Raw genomic sequence first — 25,681 nt, 5'->3', positions numbered from 1 at the left:
CGCCTACCTTTGGCTCAGGTCATGATCCCAGGGTCCTGGGATCGATCCCCATGTCAGGCTCCCTGCTCAGTAGGAGCATGCTTCTCCCTCTCCTCCTCTCACTATTTCTGTCACTCTCTCTCTCTCTCTCTCTCAAATAAATAAAATCTTTAAAAATAAATAAATAAATAAATAAAATAAAATCCTTATTATCAGCACAGCTCTTTTAGACTATTATTGGATCTCCGAGGGCCCTCTGTCTAGGGAGGAAAACTCCCTAAGTACTAGCCCCATTAACATGTTAGAAAAGATTTATCAGATTAGAGCCCATTCAATATAATGGAAAGAACATTGGGATTTAGAGTGAAAACACTGAACAAATCATTTAATCTCTCTAAATTTGAGATTTCTCCTCTGTAAAATGGAAATAAGAATAACAATACCTGCCTAGTTTAGCTTGTAAGATATAGGTAAAATTCTCTATAGAGTATAAAAATGTAAGTATTAAAAATAACAGGACTAAAGACAATCATTAAAACCAATTTTACAATCATTGCCATCTTAAAAAGCAAAGAACACAATTCTTGAATGAATTATTGATGGAGCAACAAAATTTAAATGAAAAAAAATTGGAATTAAAGACTCAAATATGGATAAGCTAAATTGGGAGAGTCTCATAAAAGAAACACAAAGTGACATGATCTTGAGGTAACATCACTTGAATATTCTTCATTTAACATTACTAATAACTATATAAGCTCCATAATATCAATTTTAAGCATTATGTAATATTCTCTAACCAACACTTCCTATCTTTTTAGCTCACTCTCTTAAGCACTCACAACTTTAACAATTATTTGACCTACTGTAACTGCTAATATGTGATCCCACCACATTTTCACTGTCTCATCCCCATGTGGCCTGACTTCCAATCTTTTAGCAGCCTAAATACCAAGGTCTGACATTATAATCACCTCCCGACATACATAAATGGCACCATTTCTTCTTTCTCCCTCTGTCTTATAAGCTTACCTGGCAATTATTAAATCTAAACTTACCCCTACTCTGTCCCATCCCCTAGCAGCTAAATGTGACTAAGAGAAAACAGTCATACTGACAAATTTCACTTTAAATTCATGACTTTTTACATTAATTGGTTGTGTTTTCTTTTGTTTTTTGGTGTGTCTAATAATTACCTTAGTCAATTCACTTTCCCATTTTCATAGATAATTATATTATAACTTTCTCTCTTCACTCTGAGTGGGTGATCTTGCTTTTAACATTCACAACCTGTCACAACCAAATCCACTACCCCACCTAAATCTGTTCCAAAATACTCTGCCTTCATAACCAAACCCACCATTCTCTCTCATCAGGACATCATCAATACACTGTCTTCCCTACATTATTTTAATTTTTATTTATTTCCAGGATAATTGGTATCACCAAGTAAACACACTGTAATTTCTCCAATCTTAAAAAAACAACTTTTCTTGAGCTACATCTCCCTTCTCTGCTCCATTACACTATTTCCCTGTTAGAGCAAAACTCCTAGAAACTTGTCTGTATTAACGAAGAGACTTCTTCCATTCTCTCTTGGACTTAGTTCACTCAGGCTATTGTCCCTACCCTACCTCACTGTCATTCTTTCTCAGTTTCCTTTGCTAGTTCCTCTTCTTCTTCCTAATATACTAAACTCTGGGGTACCCCAAGACTTGGTCCTTGGACACTTCTATGTCTATATTTATCCGTAGGTTAAGACAAGATACATAAAACAACTATTTGAATGCACAGGAGAACAATCAAAAAGAAGGACACACTGGAGGGAATTCAACTCTTGCAAGAAAAGAACCACAGTTGGTACATACACATTTATACAACTTTTCTTCTAAGGACCCTCCACATCCTGCGTGGAAGGATTAGAATTGCAGCAGAAAACCACAGATGTTTTGGCTAATTGTGTCAGAGGACAGATTGTGAGACTACCTGAATAACTGTAAATTGAGGGGGGAAATCCAAGAAAGGAAGGAAGGAAGGAAGGAAGGAAGGAAGGAAAGAAGGAAGAAAGGGAGGGAGGAAGGAAGGAAAGAGAGAGAGAGAGAGAGAAAGAAAGAAAAAAGAAAGAAAGAAAGAAAAAAGAAAAGAAAAGAAAAGAAAAGAAAAGAGGAGAGCTTCCCCCCAAAATCTGGATAAAGACTCTCTTCAATTCTTGGCTGATACTAAATGTGGTTGCATGAGACAGATTCCAAAGAGTTCACCAAAAAGCAACAACCAGAAGGCTAAAATAATTGAATATAAATTTCAGCTGCTGGCCACCACAGGAGAAATAGTTTGAGTCACATCATTTTAAGGGACATGGTAAATGCCTTAGTAATCACCTTTCCATTGAAATTCAGGAAGGGCTATACTTTAGAAGTAAATATGATATCCTTGGACTAACACTAACACTATAAGCAAAACTGAAACAAATCTGTCCCTTAAAGTTTAAGTACAGGTTTAAGGTGATGAGTCAGTTATTTAATTGCCTATAGAACAAAAAAAATCAGTGATTATCAAAGGATTTCAAAGAAAGATAACAGAATCTAAAGTTCTTCCACACATCACCCATAATATCCAGTACATAATCAAATTTTTCTAGACATACAAAGAAAAGTAAAATCTGACCTGAGTTAAGATAAAAGTGGTCTATAGAAACAGACCTCAGAAGGACCCAGATATTGGAATTAGCAGTCAAGGATTTTAAATTAACTATTATATATATGTTCAAAGATGTAAGGTAAATGGTCATCATAATTAGTGAACACAGAAATATCAGCAGACAAGTGAAAACTATACAAAAAACAACAATAGAATCCTAGAACTGATAATATAGTATCTGAAATGAAAAATTTTCTGGATGAGATTAACAATATATTAGAGAAGGCAGAAATTAAGTTTAGTAAACTTAAGAAGAGACCCATAGAAGTTAACTAATCTGAAGTAAAGAGAAAAAAATGCAAAAATGAGCAAAGCTCTAGTGACCTGTAGGACAACATTAAGTAGTCTAACATACATGTAAATGGAGTCCCAGAAGGAAAAGAGAGAATGAATGGGACAGAAAGATTATTTGAAAAAATAATGACCAAAAATATCCCAGATTCATTACAAACAGACCAAAAACTTACAGATCCAAGACATTCAGTGAACTCCAAACAAGAAATATCTAAGGGAAACTACCCCTATGTATATCATCGTCAAACTGCTAAACGCCAGAAAAAGAGAAATATCTCAATAGCACCTGTGAAAAATGACACATTACACAAGAGAAATAACAATGTGACTAATGACTAACTTCTTATCAGAAACAGTGGAGATTACAAGATAAGAACCACAAGCATCTTTAAAGTTCTGGAAGAAAAACACTCTCAACCAAGATTTTTGTACTGTATAAAAATATACTTCAAAGAACATAGATTAAAAAAATTGGGGGTAAATAAAAACCAAGAGAATCCATCACCAGCAGAATTGCACCCCAAGAAATACTGAAGGAACTTCTTTTAGCTAAAGGGAAGTGATACCAACTAGAAACTCAGCCTATAGGAAGAAATGAAGAGCCCTGGAAATGAAAATAAATGAGGAAATATAAATGATTCCCTTGTTTGTTTCTTCTCTTAATTTCTTTAAAGACTGATCACTTAATACAAAAATTACTGCACTGTATTTTAGAGCTTATAATGACATAGATATAAAATAAATGACAACAAAACACAAAGGATAAGGACAGTGCATAAATATAATCATAAGGGTCTTATATTTTAAATGAACTGCTAGCATATTAACTCTAGTAAACTAGAATGAGTTAAGAATGCATATTGTAATCTCTAGAGCAACCATTAACATCAATCAATCAGAGGTATAGCTGAAATGCCAATAGAGAAACTATGTGGACTATTAGAGAATATTTTATTAACCCAAAAGAAGGCAGAAAAGGAGGAATAAGGACCAAAAAACGCATGAGATAAATGGAAAAGAAATGACAATGTAGGCTGAGACCAAATCATACCAATAATTACACAAATATAAATGGACTTAACATTCCAATTAAAAATCAGAGATTATCAGACCAGATAAACAGTGAGATCTACTATGTATTGTCTATAAGAGATGTATTTTAAATATAGAAAGGGAAAGGGAAAGAAAAATATATACCAGTCAAACACTAATCATAAAAAAGCTGGTGTGGCTCTTACTATCAGACAAACTAGACTTCAAGAAAAGGAGTACCACTGGAGATAAGGAGAGACACTTGATAATGATAGAAAGGATCAGTTCATTAAAAAGACACAGCAATCCTTAAACATGTATGCACAACACAGAGCTGCAAAGTAAATGAACCTAACACTGACTAAATACTTCCTAAACACTAAACAGAGAAACAGACAAATCCAAATCGTAGCTGGCTGTTTTAACACACCTGTCTCAATAATTAATGGAATGACTATATTTTTTAAAAAACCCAGTAAGGATAGAGAAAATTTGATCACCATCAACCACCTTAATCTAATTGGTATTTATTGACTACTACAACCAAAAACTACAAAGTACACAATCTTTTAAACTTTGCAGCAAGGAAGGGAGTGGCATGATACATTCAAAGTGCTGAAAGAAAAAAATCTGCAGCCAAGAATACTCTATCCAGCAAGGCTGTCATTCGGAATAGAAAGAGAGATAAAGAGTTTCTTAGATGAACAAAACCTAAAGGAGTTCATGACTGCTAAACCAGCCCTACAAGAAATGTTAAAGGGGACTCTTTGGGTGGAAAGGAAAGACCATAAATAAGAGTATGAAAATAAGTATATCTGTAAAAATCAGTCAAGGGATTCAAAAAATAAAAGGATGTGATGTATGACACCATATATCTAAAATGTGCTGGGATGAGGAGTAAAGAATGAGTTCAAACGGAAGTGACCATCAACTTAATATAGACTGCTATATGCATAAGATGTTATATAAGAACCTGATGATAACCACAAATCAAAAACCAGTAATAGATATGCAAAGAATAAGGAGAAAGGAATCCAAGTATGTCACTAAAGATAATGAGCAAACCATGAAAGAGAGCCGGATAAGAAAAGATCACAGAAAAACTACAAAAACAAGCACTAAAAAAGTAACAAAATGGCAATAAGTATGAATCTATCAATAATTACTTTAAATGGGAATGGACTAAATGCTCCAATCAAAAGACACAGAGTGACAGAGTGGATAAAAAAAAACGCATCTATATACTACCTACAGGAGACTCCTTTCAGCTCTAAAGACACCAGCAAATTGAAAGTGAGAGGATGGAGAGACATTTATCATGCAAATGCACATCATTGAAAAAGAGCCAGAGCAGCAATACTTATATCCGACAAAATACACTTTAAAACAAAGATTGTAACAAGAGACAAAAAAAGACACTATATAATCATAAAGGAAACAATTCAACAAGAAGATACAACAATTGTAAATATTTATGCACCCAACATAATAAACATAAAGAAACTAATCAGTACTAATACAATAATAGTAGGGCACTTTAACACCCCACTTACATCAATGGACAGATCATCCAAAAAGAAAATCAACAAGGAAAGAGTGACTTTGAATGACACACTGGATCAAATGGATTTAACAGATATATCCAGAAAACTCCACCCTAAAACGGCAGAATACACATTCTTTTCAAATGCACATGGAACATTCTCCAGAATAGATCACATATTAGATCACAAAACAAGTCTCAACAAATTCAAAAAGATCAGTCTTACAATACATCTTTTCTGGCCACAATGTTATGAAACTAGAAATTACTGTAAGAAAAAATATGGAAAGAGCACAAATACATGGAGATTAAATAACATGCTATTAAACAATTAATAGGTCAAGCAAGAAATTAGAGAAAAAATAAAAAACTACATGGAAGTAAATGAAAATGAAAATATACAGTTCCAAAATATTTGAGATGTAGCAAAAATGGTTCTAAGAGGGAAGTTTATAGCAATATAGACCTACCACAAGAAGCAAGAAAAATCTCAATTAACAACCTAACCTTACACCTCACAGAGCTAGAAAAAGAACAACAAACAAAACACAAAACCAGCAAAAGGAAGGAAATAAAGATTAGAGCAGATATAAATGATATAGAAACTAAAAAAATAATAGAACAGATTAATGAAACCAGGAGCTGGTTCTTTGAAAAGATCAACAAAACTGATAAACCTCTAGCCAGACCAAAAAAAAAAGAAAGAAAGAGAGAGAGAGAGAGAGAGAAAGGACTCAAAATCACAAATGAGAGAGGAGAAATAACAGCCAACATCACAGAAATACAAACAATTATAAGAGAATATTATCAAAAATTATAGGTGGACAATTGGACAACCTAGAAGAAATGGATAAGTTCCTAGGAACATATAACCTACCAAAACTTCCCAAAGTGGAAAAGAAAATTTGAACAGACCAATTACCAGCAATGAAATTAAATCAGTATCAAAAAACTCCCAACAAACAAAGTCCAGAACAGATGGTTTCGCAGGCGAATTATACCAAACATTTAAAGAAGAATTAATACATATTCTTCTCAAATTATTCCAAGAAATAGAAGGGTAAGAAAAACTTCCAAGTTCATTCTATGAGCCCAGCATTACTGGAATACCAAACCAGATAAAGATACCACCAAAAGAGAGAGAGAGAGAACTATGTGCCAATATCTCTGATGAAGATAGATGCAAAAATCCTCAACAAAATATTAGCAAATAAAATCCAACAATACATTTTAAAAATTACCACAGTGAAGTGGGATTTAGTCCCAAGATGCAAGGTAGTTTAATATTTGCAAACCAATCAACGTGATACATCACATCAACAAGAGAAAGAAGAACATATGTTCATTTCAATAGATGCAGAAAAAGCATTTGATAAAGTATAACATCCATTCATGATAAAAACCCTCAACAAAGCAGGTTTAGAGGGAACATACCTTAACATAATAAAGGTATGTTTGAAAAACCCACAGCAAACATCATACTCAATGGGGAAAAACTGAGAGCTTTTCCCCTAAGATCAGGAACAAGACAAAGATGTCCACTGTCATAACTTTTATTCAACATAGTATTGGAAGTCTTAGCCACAGCAATTAAACAACAAAAATAAAGAAAAGGCATCAATTGGTAAGGGGGAAGTAAAACTTCCATTATTTACAGACGACATGATACTATACATAGAAAACTCTAAAGTCTCCACCAAAAAACTACTAGAACTGATAATTCAGTAAAGTTGCTGGATACAAAATCGATGCACAGAAATCTGTTGCATTTCTATACACTAATAATGAAGCAGCAGAAAGATAAATTAAGGAACCAATCCCATTTACAACTGCAACAAAAATAATAAAATACCTAGGAATAAATTTAACCAAAGAGGTGAAAGAGCTGTACTCTCAAAACTATAAAACACTGATGAAAGAAATTGAAGATGACACAAACAAATGGAAAGACATTCTATGCTCATGGATTGAAAGAACAAATATTGTTAAAATGTCTATACTACCCAAAGCAACCTACAGATTTAATGCAATCATTATCAAAACACCAACAGTATTTTTCACAGAACTAAAAGAAAGAATCCTAAAATTTGTATGGAACCACAAAAGACCCTGAATAACCAAAGCAATCTTGAAAAAGAAAAACAAAACTGTAGTTATCACAATTCCAGACCTCAAGTTATACTACAAATCTGTAGTAATCAAATTAGTATGGTACTAACACAAAAATAGATGGATCAATGGGACAGAATAGAAATCCCAGAAATAAACCCACAATTATATGGTCAAATAATCTTCAACAAATCAGGAAAGAATATCCAATGGGAAAAAGATAGTCTCTTCATCAAATGGTATTGGGAAAACTGGACAGCTACCTGCAAAAGAATGAAACGGGACCACTTTCTTAGATTATACACAAAAATAAATTCATAATGGATTAAAGAGTTAAATATGAGACCTGAAACCATAAAAATCCTAGAAAAGAGCACATGCAGTCATTTCTCTGACATCGGCCATAGCAGTATTTTTCTAGATATGTTTCCTGAGGCAAGGGAAACAAAAGCAAAAATACACTATTGAGACTACATCAAAAGAAAAATCTTCTGCACAGCAAAGGAAACAATCAACAAAACTAAACAACACCCTACTGAAGGGGAGAATATATTTGCAAATGACATATCTGATAAAGGGTTAGTATCCAAAATATATGAAGAAGTTAAAAACTCAACACCCAGAAACCAAATTATCCAACTTAAAAATGGGCAGGAGACATGAACAGACATTTCTCCAAAGAAGACATATAGATGGCCAGCAGACACATGAAAAGATGCTCAACATCATTCAGCATCAGGAAAATGCAAATCAAAACTGCAATGAGCTATCACCTCTCACCTGTCAAAACGACTAAAATTGAAAACACAAGAAATTAAGTGTTGGTGAGGATGTGGAGAAAAAAGAACCCTCATGCAATATTGGGAATGCAAACTGGTGCAGCCACTCTGGAAACCATATGGAAGTTCATCAAAAAGTTAAAAATAGAACTACTCTCTGATCCAGTAATAGCACTACAAGGTGTTTACACCCAAAATACAGAAATACTAATTCAAAAAGATACATGCACCCTGATGTTTACTGTGGCATTTTTATAATAGCCAAATAATAGAAGTAGCCCAAGTGTCCATCGATAGATGAATAGATAAAGATGTGGAGTGTGTGTGTGTGTATGTATATATATAAAACATATAATGAAATATTATTCAGTCATAAAAAGAATGAAATCTTGCCATTTGCAACAACATGGATGAAGGTAGAGTATAATGCTAAGCAAAATAAGTCAGTCAGAGAAAGACAAATACCATATGACGCCACACATGTATGGAATTTAAGAATCAAAACAAATGAGCAACAGAAAAGAAAGGAAAGGAAAGGAAAAGAGAAGAAAGAAAAGGAAAAAGAGAGATAACGCAAGAATCAGAATCTTAACTATAGAGAACAAACTGATGGTTAGTGATGGGGGGTGGGACGGGGGGGATTGGGTGAAATAGGTGATGGGGATTAAAGAGTACACTTCTCATGATGAGCACTGAGTAATATACAGAATTGTTGAATCATTATATTGTACACTGAAATTAATATAACACTGTTTACTATACTGCCCCTTATCCCTGCCTGCATTTCTTCTGACAATCCTTCATTAATGTGAGCAAAAAAGGCCATCAGCATGTTGACATTAACCTAATAGGTAGACAGATATATGACCAAAGCCCTGATTGGCATGACTCAGCACACCCTGATTGCTTAAGATAGTTCTGCAAAAGAGTTCATAAAAACCCCTAAACTTAGAAACTCCCAGGGCAACCCTCTCAGGTCTCCTCCCTCTCGGGGAGCTTTGTACTATTGCTCAATAAACTTCTCTTTGCTGCCCACCAATCTTAGTCTGGTCTACCTCTTCATTCTTCGAAACGACATGACCAAGAACTATGGGCACAAAGGTGGAGAAATCCTGCCAACACAAGGTCCTACATAATCCGGCTCTGGCTATCTCTCTGACCTATCTTCCAGGATTTATCTCATTCAGTTTATCCTCAAAACTGCCAAGCAGCCTCCTGCCTCAAGGCCTTTGGATTTACTGGGTTATTTTCATTGTTCTGCAACCCTTTCCTCATCAGGATTGCAAAAATGGTAATTTTAAATTCTAACATGTTTCCCTCGTTTCCTAGCTTTTTCTATAAACTACCCTTCATCAACTATTTGGTTGTCCTGAGCTTAAATTCTATAAAAAAAACAAGATAGTTTTATAAGAAAACTTTTATTCCTTCCCCTTATTTTTCTTCTATTTATCATTTTTCAAAATAATGATACTGTGGTATAATAAAAATATATATTTGGTCTTTGTTCCTGGCTTCTGGTACAGAGCTCCTAAAACCCTTGGAATTTCCTGAGTCATACAAGTGTCTTTTGTTATTCATAACAATCCCCTTTAACCACATCTAAGCTTATGCTAATGAGGTGACTCACGGTGGTACCCATAGATAGCTTCAGGATGGAGGCTAGTCACCAGAAAGGCAAACAAGTGGCTAGAGGGTGGGAACTTAGGAGGAGGGGGGAGAGGGGGGAGGAGGGTAAGAGACTGAATTACACAAAATTTTGAACAAAGAGATTCCAAGAGCTTCCAGGTTGGTGAACACACTGATGTGCCCGGAAGGTGGCACACCTGGAGAGGGCGTGGAAGTTCCATACCCTGCCCTATATGCATCTCTTCCATTTAGCTATTCCTGAGCTGTATTCTTTATAATAATCTTGGAAATTATAAAATTTATAAAATTATAAAAATCTTGGAAACCTGTTTTCCTGAGTTTGTGAGCTGTTCTAGCGCAGTATTAAACCTGAGGGAGTGGGGGGCTGTGGGAACCCTTGAATTGGTAGTCAGCCAGACAGAAACATAAGCAGCCTGGACAACTCCTCTATGGCTGTCATCTCAAGTATAGACAGTCCTGTGGGACTGAGCCTTTAAGTCTGTGGAGTTTGACACTAACTCAGAGTTGAATACCCAGTTGGTGTGAGAGAATTCGATAATTTCAGAGATGTAACTCCTTAGCATCCTCTAAAGGTGACCAGAGAGGGTTTGTCTGTCTGTTTGTATTTAGCATCATTATAACTCATGGATTTAGAGCTACTTGATGGGATTCAATCCACTGCAATTATTATCCTTAATGATGTTCAAATCACATCACTCTTTGGCTAGTGGAAGTCTTTCAAACTGGCTCCAGAATCCTTCTGACATAACCCTCATAATCTTTGATACCCAGAAGGTAGCATTTTTAACACATTTAAGTCATATTTTAACTGAAAACACAAGCACAGAATCAAAAGAAAGGATCATATTATTTTTTCTGGTCCTTTATAAGATGATCCCTATGTTGACCAGAATAACAGAAGCACCTTGGTCTTCAACATTTTAAAATACTTTATATTTTCAAAATGCTGGACTGAACATTTTTCATAGCAATTTGATTCAGCAAAAATTCTTAGAATGGGTCAGCATCTATGCTCAATACATTTATTTATTCACATGTAAAGAAAATGGGACTTCTAGTTTAGAAGACATGGGGACTTTGGGTCAAAACCAGGAACAGAAATAGCACTAAGGTTATTCTTTGGAATTCAGTATTAAGTATTATTTATAACATTTAATTTAATATTACTAATGGGACAATGTTATTGTAGTTTATTAAGGTTAGATGATTCATATAACTGGATTAAACTTGGATTTTTTGTTTTATTGGTAAAGATTTTTTTAATCTAATTTAATTTTAAAACACTTTTTGAGTATAGTTGATATACAATGTTACATTAGTTTCAGATGTACAGTATAATGATTCAACATCTTTATACATCATGCCATGCTTACCACAAGTGTAACTACCATCTGTCACCATATAATGTTATTATAATATCACTGACTATATTCCCTATGTTGTGCCTTTTATTCACATGACTTACTCATTCCATTACTGGAAGCCTATATCTCCCACTCCCCTTCACCCATTTTGCCCATCCCTCTTCCCTTTGGCAACCATCAGTTTGTTCTCTGTATTTATTGGTCAGATTCTGCTTTTTGTTTATTCATTTGTTTTTTGTTTTTTTTTAGATTCCACATGTGAGTGAAATCATATGGCATTTGTCTTTCTCAATAACTGGATCAAATTTGAAGGAACTATTGGCCTTGACTAAAGTAGTATAAACTGTGAATGTTTATGGGAAGGTTTTAAGTTTCCTTTAAGAAGTGTTTTTAGGAAAGGAACCATCTTGACCACAAATAGATTGCCTGGACTAGAATTATAAGTATATGGTAGGCTGAAGATATAGACTCTGCATTCATTACTCAGGTTTAAAGATCTACTGCATAACTAATCATGTGTTTAATTAATAGTAATAAAAATATTCATCACTCTGCAAATAAAGTTCATTAAGTAGATAAATATGATAAACTGTGAACCAAGATGGCATTTGCTGACAAGGAAAAAAAAAGCTATTCTCGCTAGTAAATAAGAAATGGAATTTACTTTCTTCTATTTTTTTGTGAAAGCAATTTATCTATGTAAAAACACTCTCCAACATGATCATTCCCTCCACAAATAATTTAAAGGGAGAGAATATGAAACTTAATGAAGCTCAAAACAGCCTGTATCCAAAGTTTTGGTAAAATCCCTAGTGTACTCCTTTATTTTTTATCACTTTCTTTTATTCACGTATATTTTATACACAGTGAAATGCTCTGATTTTAAGTGTTATCGTTTGATGTTTTGACAAATGAATATACCCATACACCATACTCCTATCAATATATAAAATATTGACATCACCCTAGAAAGTTCCTAAGGGCCCCTTTTCAGTCAGCCTCCATTCCCAGAGAAACTACTATTGTGATCTTTTCCACTATAGGTTTGTTTTGCGAGTTCTGGATGCTCATACACAATGTATTCTCATGTGTTTTGCTTCTTTCATTTGGCACAATGTTTTTGAGACTCATTCATGTTGCTGCATGTCAGTATTTAGCTCCTTTTTACTGTTGAGTAGCATAGTATGAATAAACTAAGATTGGTCTATCCATTCTCCTATTGTTAGAAACTTGGGTTGTTTCTAGTTTCTGACTTTTGTAAATAAAGCTGCTATGAAATTCCAGTTAAGTCTTTTCAGACATACTATTTCCTTTTTTCTTGGATAAATACTTAGGAATATAATTTGTGAGTCATAGGGTAGGTTATGTGCAACTTTATAAGAAACTGCCAAACTATATTCTAGGTCCTTGTACCACTTTATACTCCCTCTAGCAGTGTGTATGAGTTTCAGATGCCCTAACTCCTCACCAACATTTAGTGTTTGTAGACTTTTTAATTTTAGCCAATCTAGTGATTTTGAAGTGGTAATTAATTCTGACCATATTTGCATTTCCCCTGTGACTAATAATGTCCAGCAGTTTTTTTCTGATACTTATTGTCCATATTGGAATTTACTTTCTTGCAATTTTTCTTAGAAGGACATTATTTCTACAATTAGTCTCCTGATTTCAGCTAATGATTTTAGTTAATGAGCTCAATAGTCTTTATTTTGAATCATACTAGTGTTACTAATGCTGAAAAAAAATTGCTATGGCCACTAAAATTTTGTGTGACACTTCATTCTATTATTTAACGATTTAACAACATAGTTCTCAAGGACTAGAGATCAGTTACACTCTTTATGCAGTTTATCTTTATATGTTATTATCAGTATCCACAGAATAAGCTGGAATGTTGGAATAGACATGTTTTGTTACTATTGTTAAATGAATGCATAAAGTCTTTAAATTCCATTAGGTTACCCCACCCCCCTTCCACCTTCAGGTAGTGTTTTATAAATTAATTACTCACTATTTTGAGAGACAACCTGGTGTTAGGAAGAGAGTAAGACAGATACACTTCTTTTTTTTTTTTAAGATTTTATTTATTTGACAAAGAGAGACACAGTGAGAGAGGGAACACAAGCAGGGGGGTAGTGGGAGAAGGAGTAGCAGGCTTCCCGCGGAGCAGGGAGCCCGATGCGGGGCTGGATCCCAGGACCCTGGGATCATGACCTGAACCGAAGGCAGACGCTTAACAACTGAGCCACCCAGGCGCCCCAAGACAGATTCACTTCTGAATATAACTCTACCAGTTACAAGTTGTGTTACCTTTGTTAAGTACTTAGCTCTCTAGGTATGTTTTCTTCTGTGCAAAGCAGAAGGTACTAAAGCCTACTCTGAATAGTACTTTTAATTGAAATGAACCTGAATGAGATGCCAGACATAAAATAATTGTCAGATATTAGAAGCTTAATAAGTACCAGTTCTTCTCTTATGATACCAGTGCCTTATTACTAATATTAACTCAGCTTTTTGGTTCAGTTTTACATTTATTGAGTGCCCAACACATGCTGGGCACTGGGCTAGACACAAATGCAAAAATGAATAAGTTCTGGCCCCTGCATTCAAACAACTAAGAGTCTATTAAGAAAGACCAACACATAAGTGAGAACTCATTTTGTCTGAAGAGAGATGAGAACTACCAAGATCAGTTTACATTTCCTGTCCTTTATGATAAATACCAATTTAATGTAAAAACAAAACAGAAAATAAAATGGATTAGTTTTTGCATCAATCTAGAATATCTTAGCAAAATAAGCTTTATTCTTATAAATTTTAAAATAGCCTTATAAGTAGAACATATTTATATACTGTCTTAAGGTATTTTCATTAGTAAGATTCACAAGACTTATTTTTTTTTATTTACCAAATAAGAAGTGTGGTACTTTTAGCAAGTCACATTTCTAATTTGCCTAGTTGCCTCATAAGTAGCTCCTTCAAGAAAAGAAAAATAACATTTTCTTAAGTGTCAACTATATACAAGCATTCTACCAGATGCTTTGTGTGCTTTAAATCATTTAACTTATAAAGGTACCTTTTCATTCTAACAATTTTTATAAGATGCATTAATCCAAATATGTTTGTATAGAGATTCCATTACGTGTTGCCATTTCCTATTTCAGTTAAAACTTTCTAAACTGCGATTGCCTTAATTTGCTCTTTCCATAGATTCAGGTAGCCTCCTTTTGAAGTGGACAGATTATTTCTTTGTGCAAGAAACAAGATGACTTTTTATACAATTTTCTTAGAGGCCAACAATTCTACCTCTTATTCTTGCTAAATAATAACTGAGAAAAGAAAAATATTTAGGATTGTCTTTATACTTTAAAATTTCTTAAATTAGAAGAAATCTTTACTCCCTAAAGGAAAACAAATCCTATGACTACATGTCAAAATTTATCATCAAGACCTTGCACTCTGCCTTTTTTTTGCATTATCTTGAAAAAAAATTATAGGAGGATTATAAAGTTTGAATGTTCTATTGATCTTGATTAATCTAAAGTGCATGGTAAATATCTAGGAAAGTTTTCAATAAAACCACACCCTACAAGCTTTTTGGATGCATTAAGACACAGTGGTAATTTTTAACAGCTGTCACAAATCTAACGTCCTCTGCAAATATGTGCAATTAAAACAAATCATGGGCAGTTTTGCCTATTTTGGACATAGTTGTCAAATTATTAAGTTAAATATAAATTAAAGACTAATATTCCAGTTTATAAGATTAAGTCCTCAAGACTTAATTAGTTGCTTACAAATTAAAAGTAGGGCTTTTTAAAAGTCCCTCATATATGGTTACATAAAAATACTTTATTGGTGAATAGTTATAAATAGTCAAAATATATCCACACTACTAAATATAATATTAAAACTTGAGATTCAGAGATGCCTGGGTGGCTTAGTTGGTTAAGCATCTGCCTTCAGCTCAGGTCATGATCCCAGGGTCCCAGGATGGAGTCCCATATCGGGCTCTCTGCTCAGCAGGGAGTCTGCTTCTCCTCTCCCTGTGTTCTTACTCTCTTGCTCTCTCTCTCAAATAAATAAATAAAATCTTTAAAAAAAAATTGTCTGTCTTTTCTCTCATTATTACACATCTAGTTGATAGAACTGCAAAAGCAGCAAGAGAAAAACAACTTGTTCTGTACAAGGAAACTGCCATAAGACTATCAGCAGATTTTTCAGCAGAAGCTTTGCAGGCCGGAAGAAAGAGGCATAATATATCCAAACTACTCAAAGGGAAAAAAAACAACCAAGAATACTCTACTGGTAAGATTATCATTCAGAACTGAAGGAGAGATAAAGAGTTTTCCAGACAAGCAAAAGCTAAAGGAGTTCATTACTACTAAACTGGCCTTATAAGAAATATTAAAAGGACTTCTTTAAGCTGAAAAGAAAGAGCATTAATTAATAACAAGAAACAATATGAAAGTATAAATCTCACTGGTAAAAGTAAATATATAGAAAGGAGTGGATTATTATAAAACTTCTATGCAGGTTAAAAGACAAAGGTAGTAAAAATAACTATAATGGTGAGTTAAGGGACACATGAAATAAAGAGATGTAAAATGTCACATCAAAAAAATAAGATGTGGGAGGGAGTAAAAATGTAGACTTTTAGAATTTGACCAAATTTCAGTTGCTGTCAACTTCAAAAAGACTGTTTTATATACATATATATAAAATATGTGTGTGTGTGTGTGTGTGTATGTATATGTTACACGTGAGCCTCACATTAACCAAAAAGCAAAATCCTATGCTAGACATACAAAAGACAGTAAGAATGGAATCTAAGCACAATACTAAATAAAGTCATAAAAACACAATGGAAGAGAGCAAGAGAAGAAGGAACAGAGAGTCACTACAAAAACAGTCAGAAAACAATTAACAATAGGCAACAAGTACATACCTATCAGTAATTACTTTAAATGTAAATGGATTTAATACTCCAATCAAAAGACACAGAGTAGCTGAATGTTTAAATAAACAAGACCTATCTATATTCTGCCTACAAGAGACTCACTTCAGATATAAAAACCACACAAAACCTAAAGGCAAAGGGATGGAAAAAGAAGTTCCATGCAGATGGAAACCAGAAGAAAGCTGGGGGAGCTATACTTACATCAGACAAAATAGACTAAAACAGAGACTATAATAAAAGACAAAGATGGACATTACATAATGATAAAGGGGTCAATCCAACAAAAGGATATACATTTGTAAGTCTTTATGTACCCAACATAGGAGCACTCAAATATATAAAATAAATAATAACAGACCTAGGAGAGTTTAATATCCCATTTCATCAATGGATAGATCATTCATATGAAAAATCAATACGGAAACAACGGCCTTGCCTTTAATGACACATTAGACCAGATGGACTAAATAGATACATACAAAACATTCTATCCAAAAGCAGCACAACATATATTCTTCTCAGTGCACATGGAACATTCTCTAGCATAGATTATGTATGTTAGGTCACTAATCAGGTCTCAATAAGTTTAAGACTGAAATCATATCAAGCATTTTTTCTGACCACAATGATATGAAACTAAAAATCAATTAGAAGAAGAAAACTGAAAAATCACAATAATGTGGAGATTAAACAATGTGCTACTGAATAACCAATGTATTAATGAAGAAATCAAAGGAGAAATCAAAAAAATACCATGAAAATGGAACTACAATTTACCAAAATCTTTGGGATGTAGCAAAATCTGTCCTAAGAGGAAAGTTCATAGTGATATAAGCCTACCCCAAAAAGCAAGAAAAATCTCAAACAATCTAACTTTATACTTCAAGGAACTCAGGGGGAAAAAAAGATGAATGAACTAAGAGCTGGTTCTTTGAAAAGATAAAGTTGACAAACTTTTAGCTAGACTAACTCAGAAAAAATAGGATTCAAATAAAAAAAAAAAAAGATTTACAACAGATACCACAGAAATAAAAAAGGATCATAAGAGATTACTATGAACAATTACATACAAACAAGTTGGCCAACCAAGAAGAAATGGATAAGTTCCTAGAAACACAATCTTTTAAGACTGAATAATGAAGAAATAAAAATTTGAATAGGCCGATTACTAGTAAGGAGATTAAAGCAGTAATCGAAAACCTCCCAACAAACAAGAGTCTAGGAGCTACAGCTTCATTGGTGAATTTTACCAAATATTTAAAGAAGAGTTAATGTCAATGCTTCTCAAACTCTTCCAAAAAACAGAAGAGGAGAGAATGCTTCCTAACTTATTTTACAAGGATACCACAAAAAAAGAAAACTACAGGCCAATATCCCTGATAAACATAAATGCAAAATCCTCAACAAAATAGTAGCTAACTAAATTCAACAATAGATTAAAAGGATCATCAAGTGGGATTTATTCCAAGGATGCAAAAATGGTTTGACATCATCTGTAAATCAATCAAAATGATACACCACATTAACAAAATGAAGGATAAAAATCATAGATCATCTCAATAGATGCAGAAAAAGCATTTGACAAAGTTCAACATCCATTGATGATAAAAACTCTCAACAAAATGGGTATAGAGGGAATGTACCTCAACATAATCAAGGCCATAAATGACAGCCCACAGCTAACATCATACTAGATGGTAAAAAGCTAAAAGTCTTTCCTCTAAGATCAGGAACAAGGTAAGGATGCTCACTCCTACTACTTTTATTCAATATAGTATTAGAAGTCCTAGCCATGGTAATTAGGCAAGAAAAAGAAATAAAATGCATCCAAATTGGAAGGGAAGAAGTAAAACCATCACTATTTGAAGATGACATGATAGCATCTATAGGAAACCCTAAAGACTCCACTGGAAAGCTGTTAGAACTAATAAATTCAGTAAAGTTGCAGGGTAAAAAATTAACATACAAAAATCTATTGCATTTCTATATACTAACAAAGAACTATCAGAGAAATTTAAAAAAATCTCATTTATAATTGCATCAAAAAGAATAAAACCTAGGAATAAATTTAACCAAAGAGGTAAAAGACTTGTATGCTAAAAACTGTAAGACATTAACAAAAGAAATTGAAGACACAAATAAATATAAGACATTCTGTGCTAATGGAGTAGAAGAATTAATATTAAAATGTCCATATTACCCAAAGCAATCTATAGACTCAATGCAATCCCTGTCAAAATTCCCATGGCACATTTCAAAAAGACAGAACAAATAATCCTCAAATGTGTATGGAACCACAAAAGACCATGAATAGCCAAAGCAATTTGAGAAGTACAACAAAGCTGGAGGCTTCATGCTCCCTGATTTCAAACTATATTACAAAGCTATAATAATGAAAACAATATGGTACTCACTTAAAAAGAGCCACATAGATCAATGGAACAGATTAAAGAGCCCAGAAATAAACCCATGTATATATGGCCAATTAACTTACAACAAAAGAGGCAAGAATATACAATGGGGAAAGGACAGTTTCTTTAATAAATGGTGTTGGGAAAACTGGACAGCCATATGCAAAAGAATGAAATTAGACTATTCTCTTATACTATACATAAAAATAAACTCAAAATGAGTTAAAGACTTTAAGACCTGAAACCATAAAACTCCTAGTAGAAAACATAGGCAGTAAGCTCCTTGATATCATTCTTGGCAATTTTTTTTTAGATCTGACTCCAAAAGTGAAGGCAACAAAAGCAAAAATAAACAAGTAGGAATACAGCAAATTGAAAAGCTTCAGCAAAGGAAATCATCATAAAAATGAAACGCAACTTACTGAATTGGAGAAAATATTTGCAAATTATATATCCAAACTCATACAACTCAACATCAAAACAAAACAATTGATTAATAAGTGGGCAGAGGATCAGAATAGGCATTTTTTCCAAGAAATACAGATGGCAAACAGGCACATGAAAAAGTACTCAATATCACTAGTCATCAGAGAAATGCAAATCAGGACCACAATGACTTATCACTTCACACCTGTTGGAATGGCTATTATCAAAAAGACAAGAAATAAGTAGTGTTAGTGAAGACTGGTAAAGATGTGGAGAACAGGGAACCCAAATGCCCTGTTGGAAGGAATGTAAATTGGTACAGCCACTATGGAAAACAGTATGGAGTTTCATCAAAAAATTAAAAATAACAAACTTCCAGTTATAAGATAAATAACTGAAGGAGATGAAAAATATAGCATAGGGAATATAGTCAATAATATAAAATAAAAAGTGATCAGAACTACCATATGATTCAACAATTCTACTTCTGGGCATTTTATCAGAAAAAAAACAAAAACACTAATTCATCAAGATATATGCACCCCTGTGTTCATTGCAGCATTATTTACAATAGTCAAGATATGAAAAGAATCTAAGTGTCCATCAATGATTGAATAGACAAAGAAGATGTGGTGTAAACACACACACACACACACACACACACACACAATGGAATACTACTCAGCCATTAAAAAATGAAATCTTGCCATTTGTGACAACATGGATGGACCTTGAGGGCATTAGGCTAAGTGAAATAAGCCAGACAGAGAAATATAAATATTGTATCATCTCACTTATATGTGGAATCTAAAAAACAAAACAGGTGAACAAATAAAACAAAATTTACATATTCCTTGAACAGAGTAGTGGGTGCAGGGACGGAAGAGGGGTACACACGTCCAGTTGTGAAATAAATAGGTCATGGGGATATGATGTGTGGCATGGTGATTACAGTCAATGGTACTGCATGCATATTTGAAGGCTGCCAGGAAAGTGGATCATGAAAATTTTCATCATAAGAAAGAAAATTTTTTGTAATTTTTTATGGTGATGGATGGTGGCTGGACTTACTGTGGTGATTATTTGCAGTATGTACAAGTGTTGAATCATTATGTTATACAGTTGAAGCTAGTATAATGTTTATGTCAACTATATCTCAATTTTTAAAAAAGTTAAGGACCTTCTTTAATAATGTGAGGGAAATAATGTGATACTCACTAGTCATCACTCACCTTTGGACCTGGCAATCCAGGTAACCCAGGATTTCCATGTGGCCCTGGTATGCCCTGCAAATAGTAAAAAGGTCAGATCACTCTTAGAACAGATCTAGATACAAATAATAGACAGTGTTTATTGCAACGTTCAGATAAATATTACATAGCATAATTTCATTAGAATGTATGTCACCTTTTCTTTCCCCCCACAAAGTTCTTTATCTTTTCCTAGATGTTGGATATTTCATCTTGGAAAAGAGAGCTACTCTAATTATAGTATATATTTCCTTCTTTTGATTCAAAACACTGCCTTGAGATGCTTACCTCCTTTATTTTTCACCCCTATCTCCAGCCATATTGCATAGTGCTACTTCTAAAAGCTGTGCAGAGTAAGAAGCCTAAAAATAAGAAAGTGCAAATGTTTATTCTTCTGCCAACATGTGCTAACCCTTTCTGCACTTGGGTTTTTGCTTATGCCATTATGTATGCCTTAAAGACTTATTTCATTTCACTTTGCCCCCCTACAGCTGCCCAAATCATTCTTCAAGTGTCAACTAAGATCCCACCCCATTTTTAAATCCTAGCTACACCATCATAAAGTGACTTCTCTTTCCTAGTAACTTCCATAGAAATTGCTACATGTAAAATTCATTTGCAATTAATTGCACATTGCTTTAGGACATTTCTCACACTGTTCTAATCTGTTAGTTAAATATTTTATTGCTATTTTAACTATCTTATGACATGCTATTTAGTTCTAGGATTGAAATTTTTTTTAAAAAGGGACTGTTTTTCATATTATCAGTATAGTACTTGGAACATATTAGATACTTAATAAATATTTGTCAGTAATTGCTTCTATTTACCAACTATTCATAGATAACTGTTAATGCTTTATATTTCTTATTACTAATCCTTATAACAATCCTGCAAGGTGGTTATTTTTACTCCCATTTACAAAGGAAGAAACTTAAGCTCACAGAACCGACAAGTAGAGGAACTAAGATGCACCTCCAAAAAGCCTTCCTGGTTTGCAGACCCCTATATTCATTTGGGTTTGGTGCCCACTTCTGGGCTCTTCAGCCATACCTCTAGGTTAACATATAACATATAGTTAATAATTACTTATTTTTCTGTCTTTTCAATTCTGAATTAATAGAGCATTGTGTTTCAGAAAGGAGAGGGGCATCAGCAATGGCAATATTGAAGGTATAACTAGCAAGATTAAAACTAAGGGAAAAGGATTAGATGTTATGGCATATGTCATTTGTAACCTTCAAAACATAAATTTTAATAAATAGATGGAAAAATTTATGGGGATTTACAAATGATTTATTGGTGGAGATGTAGGGCAATGGCATAAACTATTATTTTACAAAGCTCAATAGTGCAACCGTGAGCTAGGACAGTAACTTTAGGAAAAATTAATGTCAGTGAAAGTTCGAGTTTTATTTTTTAAAGGATAATTAGTTGGTTGTTGCCAAATGAGATAAAATCTCAGGAGAGGAAAATTGCGAAGTGGCAAGTTTTAAGTTAAATAATGGAATGGAGATAAAATTAGGAACACAAATGTAATAATTAGTCTTGAGAAGAGGAATAGTGTTCCTTCCTTAAAGAAAGGATTGGACAAATAAATTTTAAAAAAAAAGATAGAGAAGGAAACTGCTGTATCATGAAAATAGTTGGACTCAGACGTTGAAGGTCATGCTGTGGGAGAACAGCCTCAGTAGTGGAAAGGGAATGGAGTTAGAGCAGAGAGATCCACTCTCTCAGAAGAGTAGGATCCACACAGAGAGCAAGGAGGATGGAAGAGGTGTGCCAGCTACAGGAGAGTGGGCGCATTGATGAGAGACTCTGGGAGGAACATGATAGATCATCAAGTAGAGAGAAGTAAACCAAATGCTAACAAACTACCACCAGTGAGCATTCCTGAAGCCTCATACAGACAAGACTTTGTTGTGAATATGGATGGCTCACAGTAATATTTCAGGATATGATTTCTCATTATGTTGTTTGTATGATAGATAAAAATCAGGATAGAAAGAAAGTGGATTGTCCATGGCATGTGCATTTGTCTTTATAACACACAGTCGTAATTCCTTTTCTGGCTCTTTGAAGAATTTCTGTTAGTAAAAGTCCACATTGATTTTTTTTTTTTTTAGTTTTGAAAGAAATGAATTTTAACACAGCAGTAAATCTTTTGTTGGACCTGTGTAATGTGAGAAACTACTGCTGATGCTTACGGCAGCTTTTTCCTCAGGACAATTATTTTTCTAGTCAGTTGTTCCAGCATTTTCCACTATGTAATCCAGGAACATACTATTTTAAGGCAGCCCACTCCTCTTCATTTCCCAAAGCAAATGAACCCCACCTTGAACTATCAACTACCGATGAGATCACTTTATAACTAAGAATAATGTTACAAGTAGCACTAGAAGAGCTACTAATCTACAAATTTGATAATCCTTCTTGGGCATGTTCACAGAGAATGCTTTGGCTGGGTGTTTACTCTCAAATAAACAAGTTGCACATGTTCCTGAGTTTCTCTTGAGCTGGCAAAGGTAGGGCTACATTTGAAGATCCAGGCAGGTTTCCAAAGGAAGTACATACGGTACAATACTAGGGAAAACATACTGCAAAGTTACTAATTCTAACAGCAAGTGGGACACGGAGCCCATTTACTTACCCGTGGACCTCTCTTTCCTGATGGACCTGGAATACCTGCTAGACCTGGTGGACCCTTGGAAAACAAATGCCAAGATGTTAGACGTCTAATAGACACATCTTTTCTCACGAGTCTCATTAAGATTCCCGCACTAGGGCTTTTTCTTTTCAGTCCCCAGTTTCCAGCTAATGATGATTTTAAAGTAACATGAATCCCCTCACCCTAATCAGCAGGGGTGAGAGTTGGAACTCAAGTGTCCTCTTTAATCTGGCCAGAAACGGCAGCAGGAAGTCTGTGACTTATGGTTACAGCCACTGTATCTGGTTTTTACAGGGACCATAACTAGTAGTTTTGTGGGTAATTTTTACCTAACTTTACTTTTACTACTGAAGGCAGAATTCAGTTTAGGGTTTGGAGACCAACAACTACAGGGTTTTTTCAAACACATTTCAAAAGACTTGCCCTGAAAAATTAAAGCACTGACAAAATTAAAGCACTGACCGTATTATGTTCTTTTAAAAAACTTATAGCAAGAATCTGTGTAATGTGTTAAACTGTTATAATGAGATCCTTCTAGTATATTCAGTAATAAATCTGCCTTACACCAAATACAGCATACCAGGAGGTCAGTAATAGACTTAAATGGTTTGCAAAACAAAGTAGGAAAGCAAAAATTGATCCATTTTAAAGTGTTCTGAGTTCTTTAAATGTTACTTATTAAATATATCAAATAAGAAATAGGAAACTACTACTTCACTTCCTTATGTAATGCTTTATGTCATCTTTTTTACTTACTTTAACAATCAACTGGGGTAGGATAAATGTTCATTTGAGATATGGTTAACATATTCACTCATCTTTCATTCACTTAATTGTTACTGAGCACTCTGCTGACATGGAATTATTCTTGGTGTCTCTAGAGCATACACATATTCCATTTTACAAATGTTCATTCAATATTGCCTTAAAGTGTAGTACAAACATTGAAATTAGACATATCAAAGTTAAAGTACTAGCCCTATCATTAACAAGTAGCATGACCTAATGAGTCTCATTTTTATGCAGCATTTTTTCTCATTTCTCATTCTTGATATTAACTATTGAAACTTTCTTCTTTTTTATATTACAGTCATTTTGAAGTTTGTAATGCTCTTTATATATTTCAAACTGTCCATTTTCCTTTAATTGTATTTTTTCTTCTCTCCCCTAACTTGATAAAAACCTTTCATGTATTTCCTAGTATTGAGAGATAAGTACTATTTCTATTCAACCTCAGACTGAGGGCATTCTCTTTCCTGAACCGTTCAAATATTTTAACAGCTATTATTATATTACTAGCGTCCATCAAAAACTAACTTCCACTTATTTTTTTTTAAATTGGAATTCTTTTCAATAGTTCTGGTTCTGTTGTTATAATCAGAAATTAAAGGCTATTTATATGAAGTCCCCAAAAATAAGAAAAATGAAAAACTAAATGGAAAATTAAAACAGCATGTCTATTATTGGTTTATTGCCCTATCACACTACATTACAACAAAAGAAAACACCATTCCATTCACATGGAAAAAGTAATTAACATTAGATACTGGGGAAGAAAGAAAGCATATTTTATGTCCTGATTGAAATATTTAAGTTGTTTAATAAGCACTAAATAAAAATCAATTTTAGCTTTCTTCACAATTTTGCATTTTCAAATCTTTCAGAACAGATTATTAATAGGGATTTCTAGAAAACAGGGAAGCAAACCGATTTTATGTCATGACTGACTTGTTTGAGGAAAATAAGTTATTTTCTGTAAATAAAGTTAATTACTAAAAATGGCACTTTAACTTTGAGATTATTAGTTATTAAGAGAAAGTATAATTCAATGAAAAGAACAATGGTTTTGCAATTGTCTAGTCTAGATTCAAGTCATGCCTCAATCATTTACTAACTGAATGACCTTGCACAACTCAGTTACTCTTTCTTTAAAGCCTTATCTTTAAAGCCTTATCTTTAAAATACTGATGATAAAAATATACCTCTCAGGAGGAGCAAGATGGCAGAGGAGTAGGGACCTAAATTTCGTCTGGTCTCAGGAATTCAGCTAGATAGGGATCAAACCATTCTGAACACCTACGAACTCAATAGGAGATTGAAGAAAAGAATAGCAGCAACTCTCTGAACAGAAAAGCGACCACTTTCTGGAAGGTAGGATATGCGGAGAAGTGAATCCAAGGCGATATTTGGGAGGCTAGACAGCGGGGGAGGGGGCCTCTGTCCACCGCTTCAGGCAAGTGATAGAGAAGCGGAGCACAAAATCGGAACTTTTAGAAGTCGGCTCTGCTGAGGGACATCACTCCAGTGGCTAAGCAGGGGGTGGAACCCTCGCTGGGACAGTGTGGTCTCAGGACCCTCAGGGTCACAAGAAGTTTGGGGGTGCCTGAGTGCGGCAGAGCTCCCAGGTATCGGAGGGGGGAAGCCGACTGCAGAGACGGAGCCGAGGAGGGGGCTCTCAGCTTGGGGTTGCCATAAACCGTGATCCGCAGCACAGTCGGGCCACTGCTCCTCCAGCAGGGACC

At 34.2% G+C, this 25,681-nt stretch overlaps 1 protein-coding gene across 1 annotated transcript in view; it reads right to left on the bottom strand.

Moving 5' to 3' along the window:
* COL24A1 (collagen type XXIV alpha 1 chain) overlaps positions 1–25,681 on the bottom strand; it is a 384,914-nt gene that overhangs the window by 311,044 nt on the left and 48,189 nt on the right. Inside the window, exons 5-6 of the mRNA XM_032424689.1 lie at positions 23,142–23,195; positions 20,474–20,527 (exon numbers count right to left, since the gene is read on the bottom strand). Of these exons, the coding sequence (XP_032280580.1) occupies positions 20,474–20,527; positions 23,142–23,195 (108 nt within the window). The remainder of the gene's footprint in view (positions 1–20,473; positions 20,528–23,141; positions 23,196–25,681) is intronic.

This window comes from Phoca vitulina, unplaced genomic scaffold (genome assembly GCF_004348235.1).
Source record: "Phoca vitulina isolate PV1807 unplaced genomic scaffold, GSC_HSeal_1.0 scaffold2, whole genome shotgun sequence".
In the NCBI taxonomy this organism is placed as follows: domain Eukaryota; kingdom Metazoa; phylum Chordata; class Mammalia; order Carnivora; family Phocidae; genus Phoca; species Phoca vitulina.
Note: the sequence above shows the minus strand (reverse complement) of the source record. Positions and strands in the feature narration are given on the sequence as shown.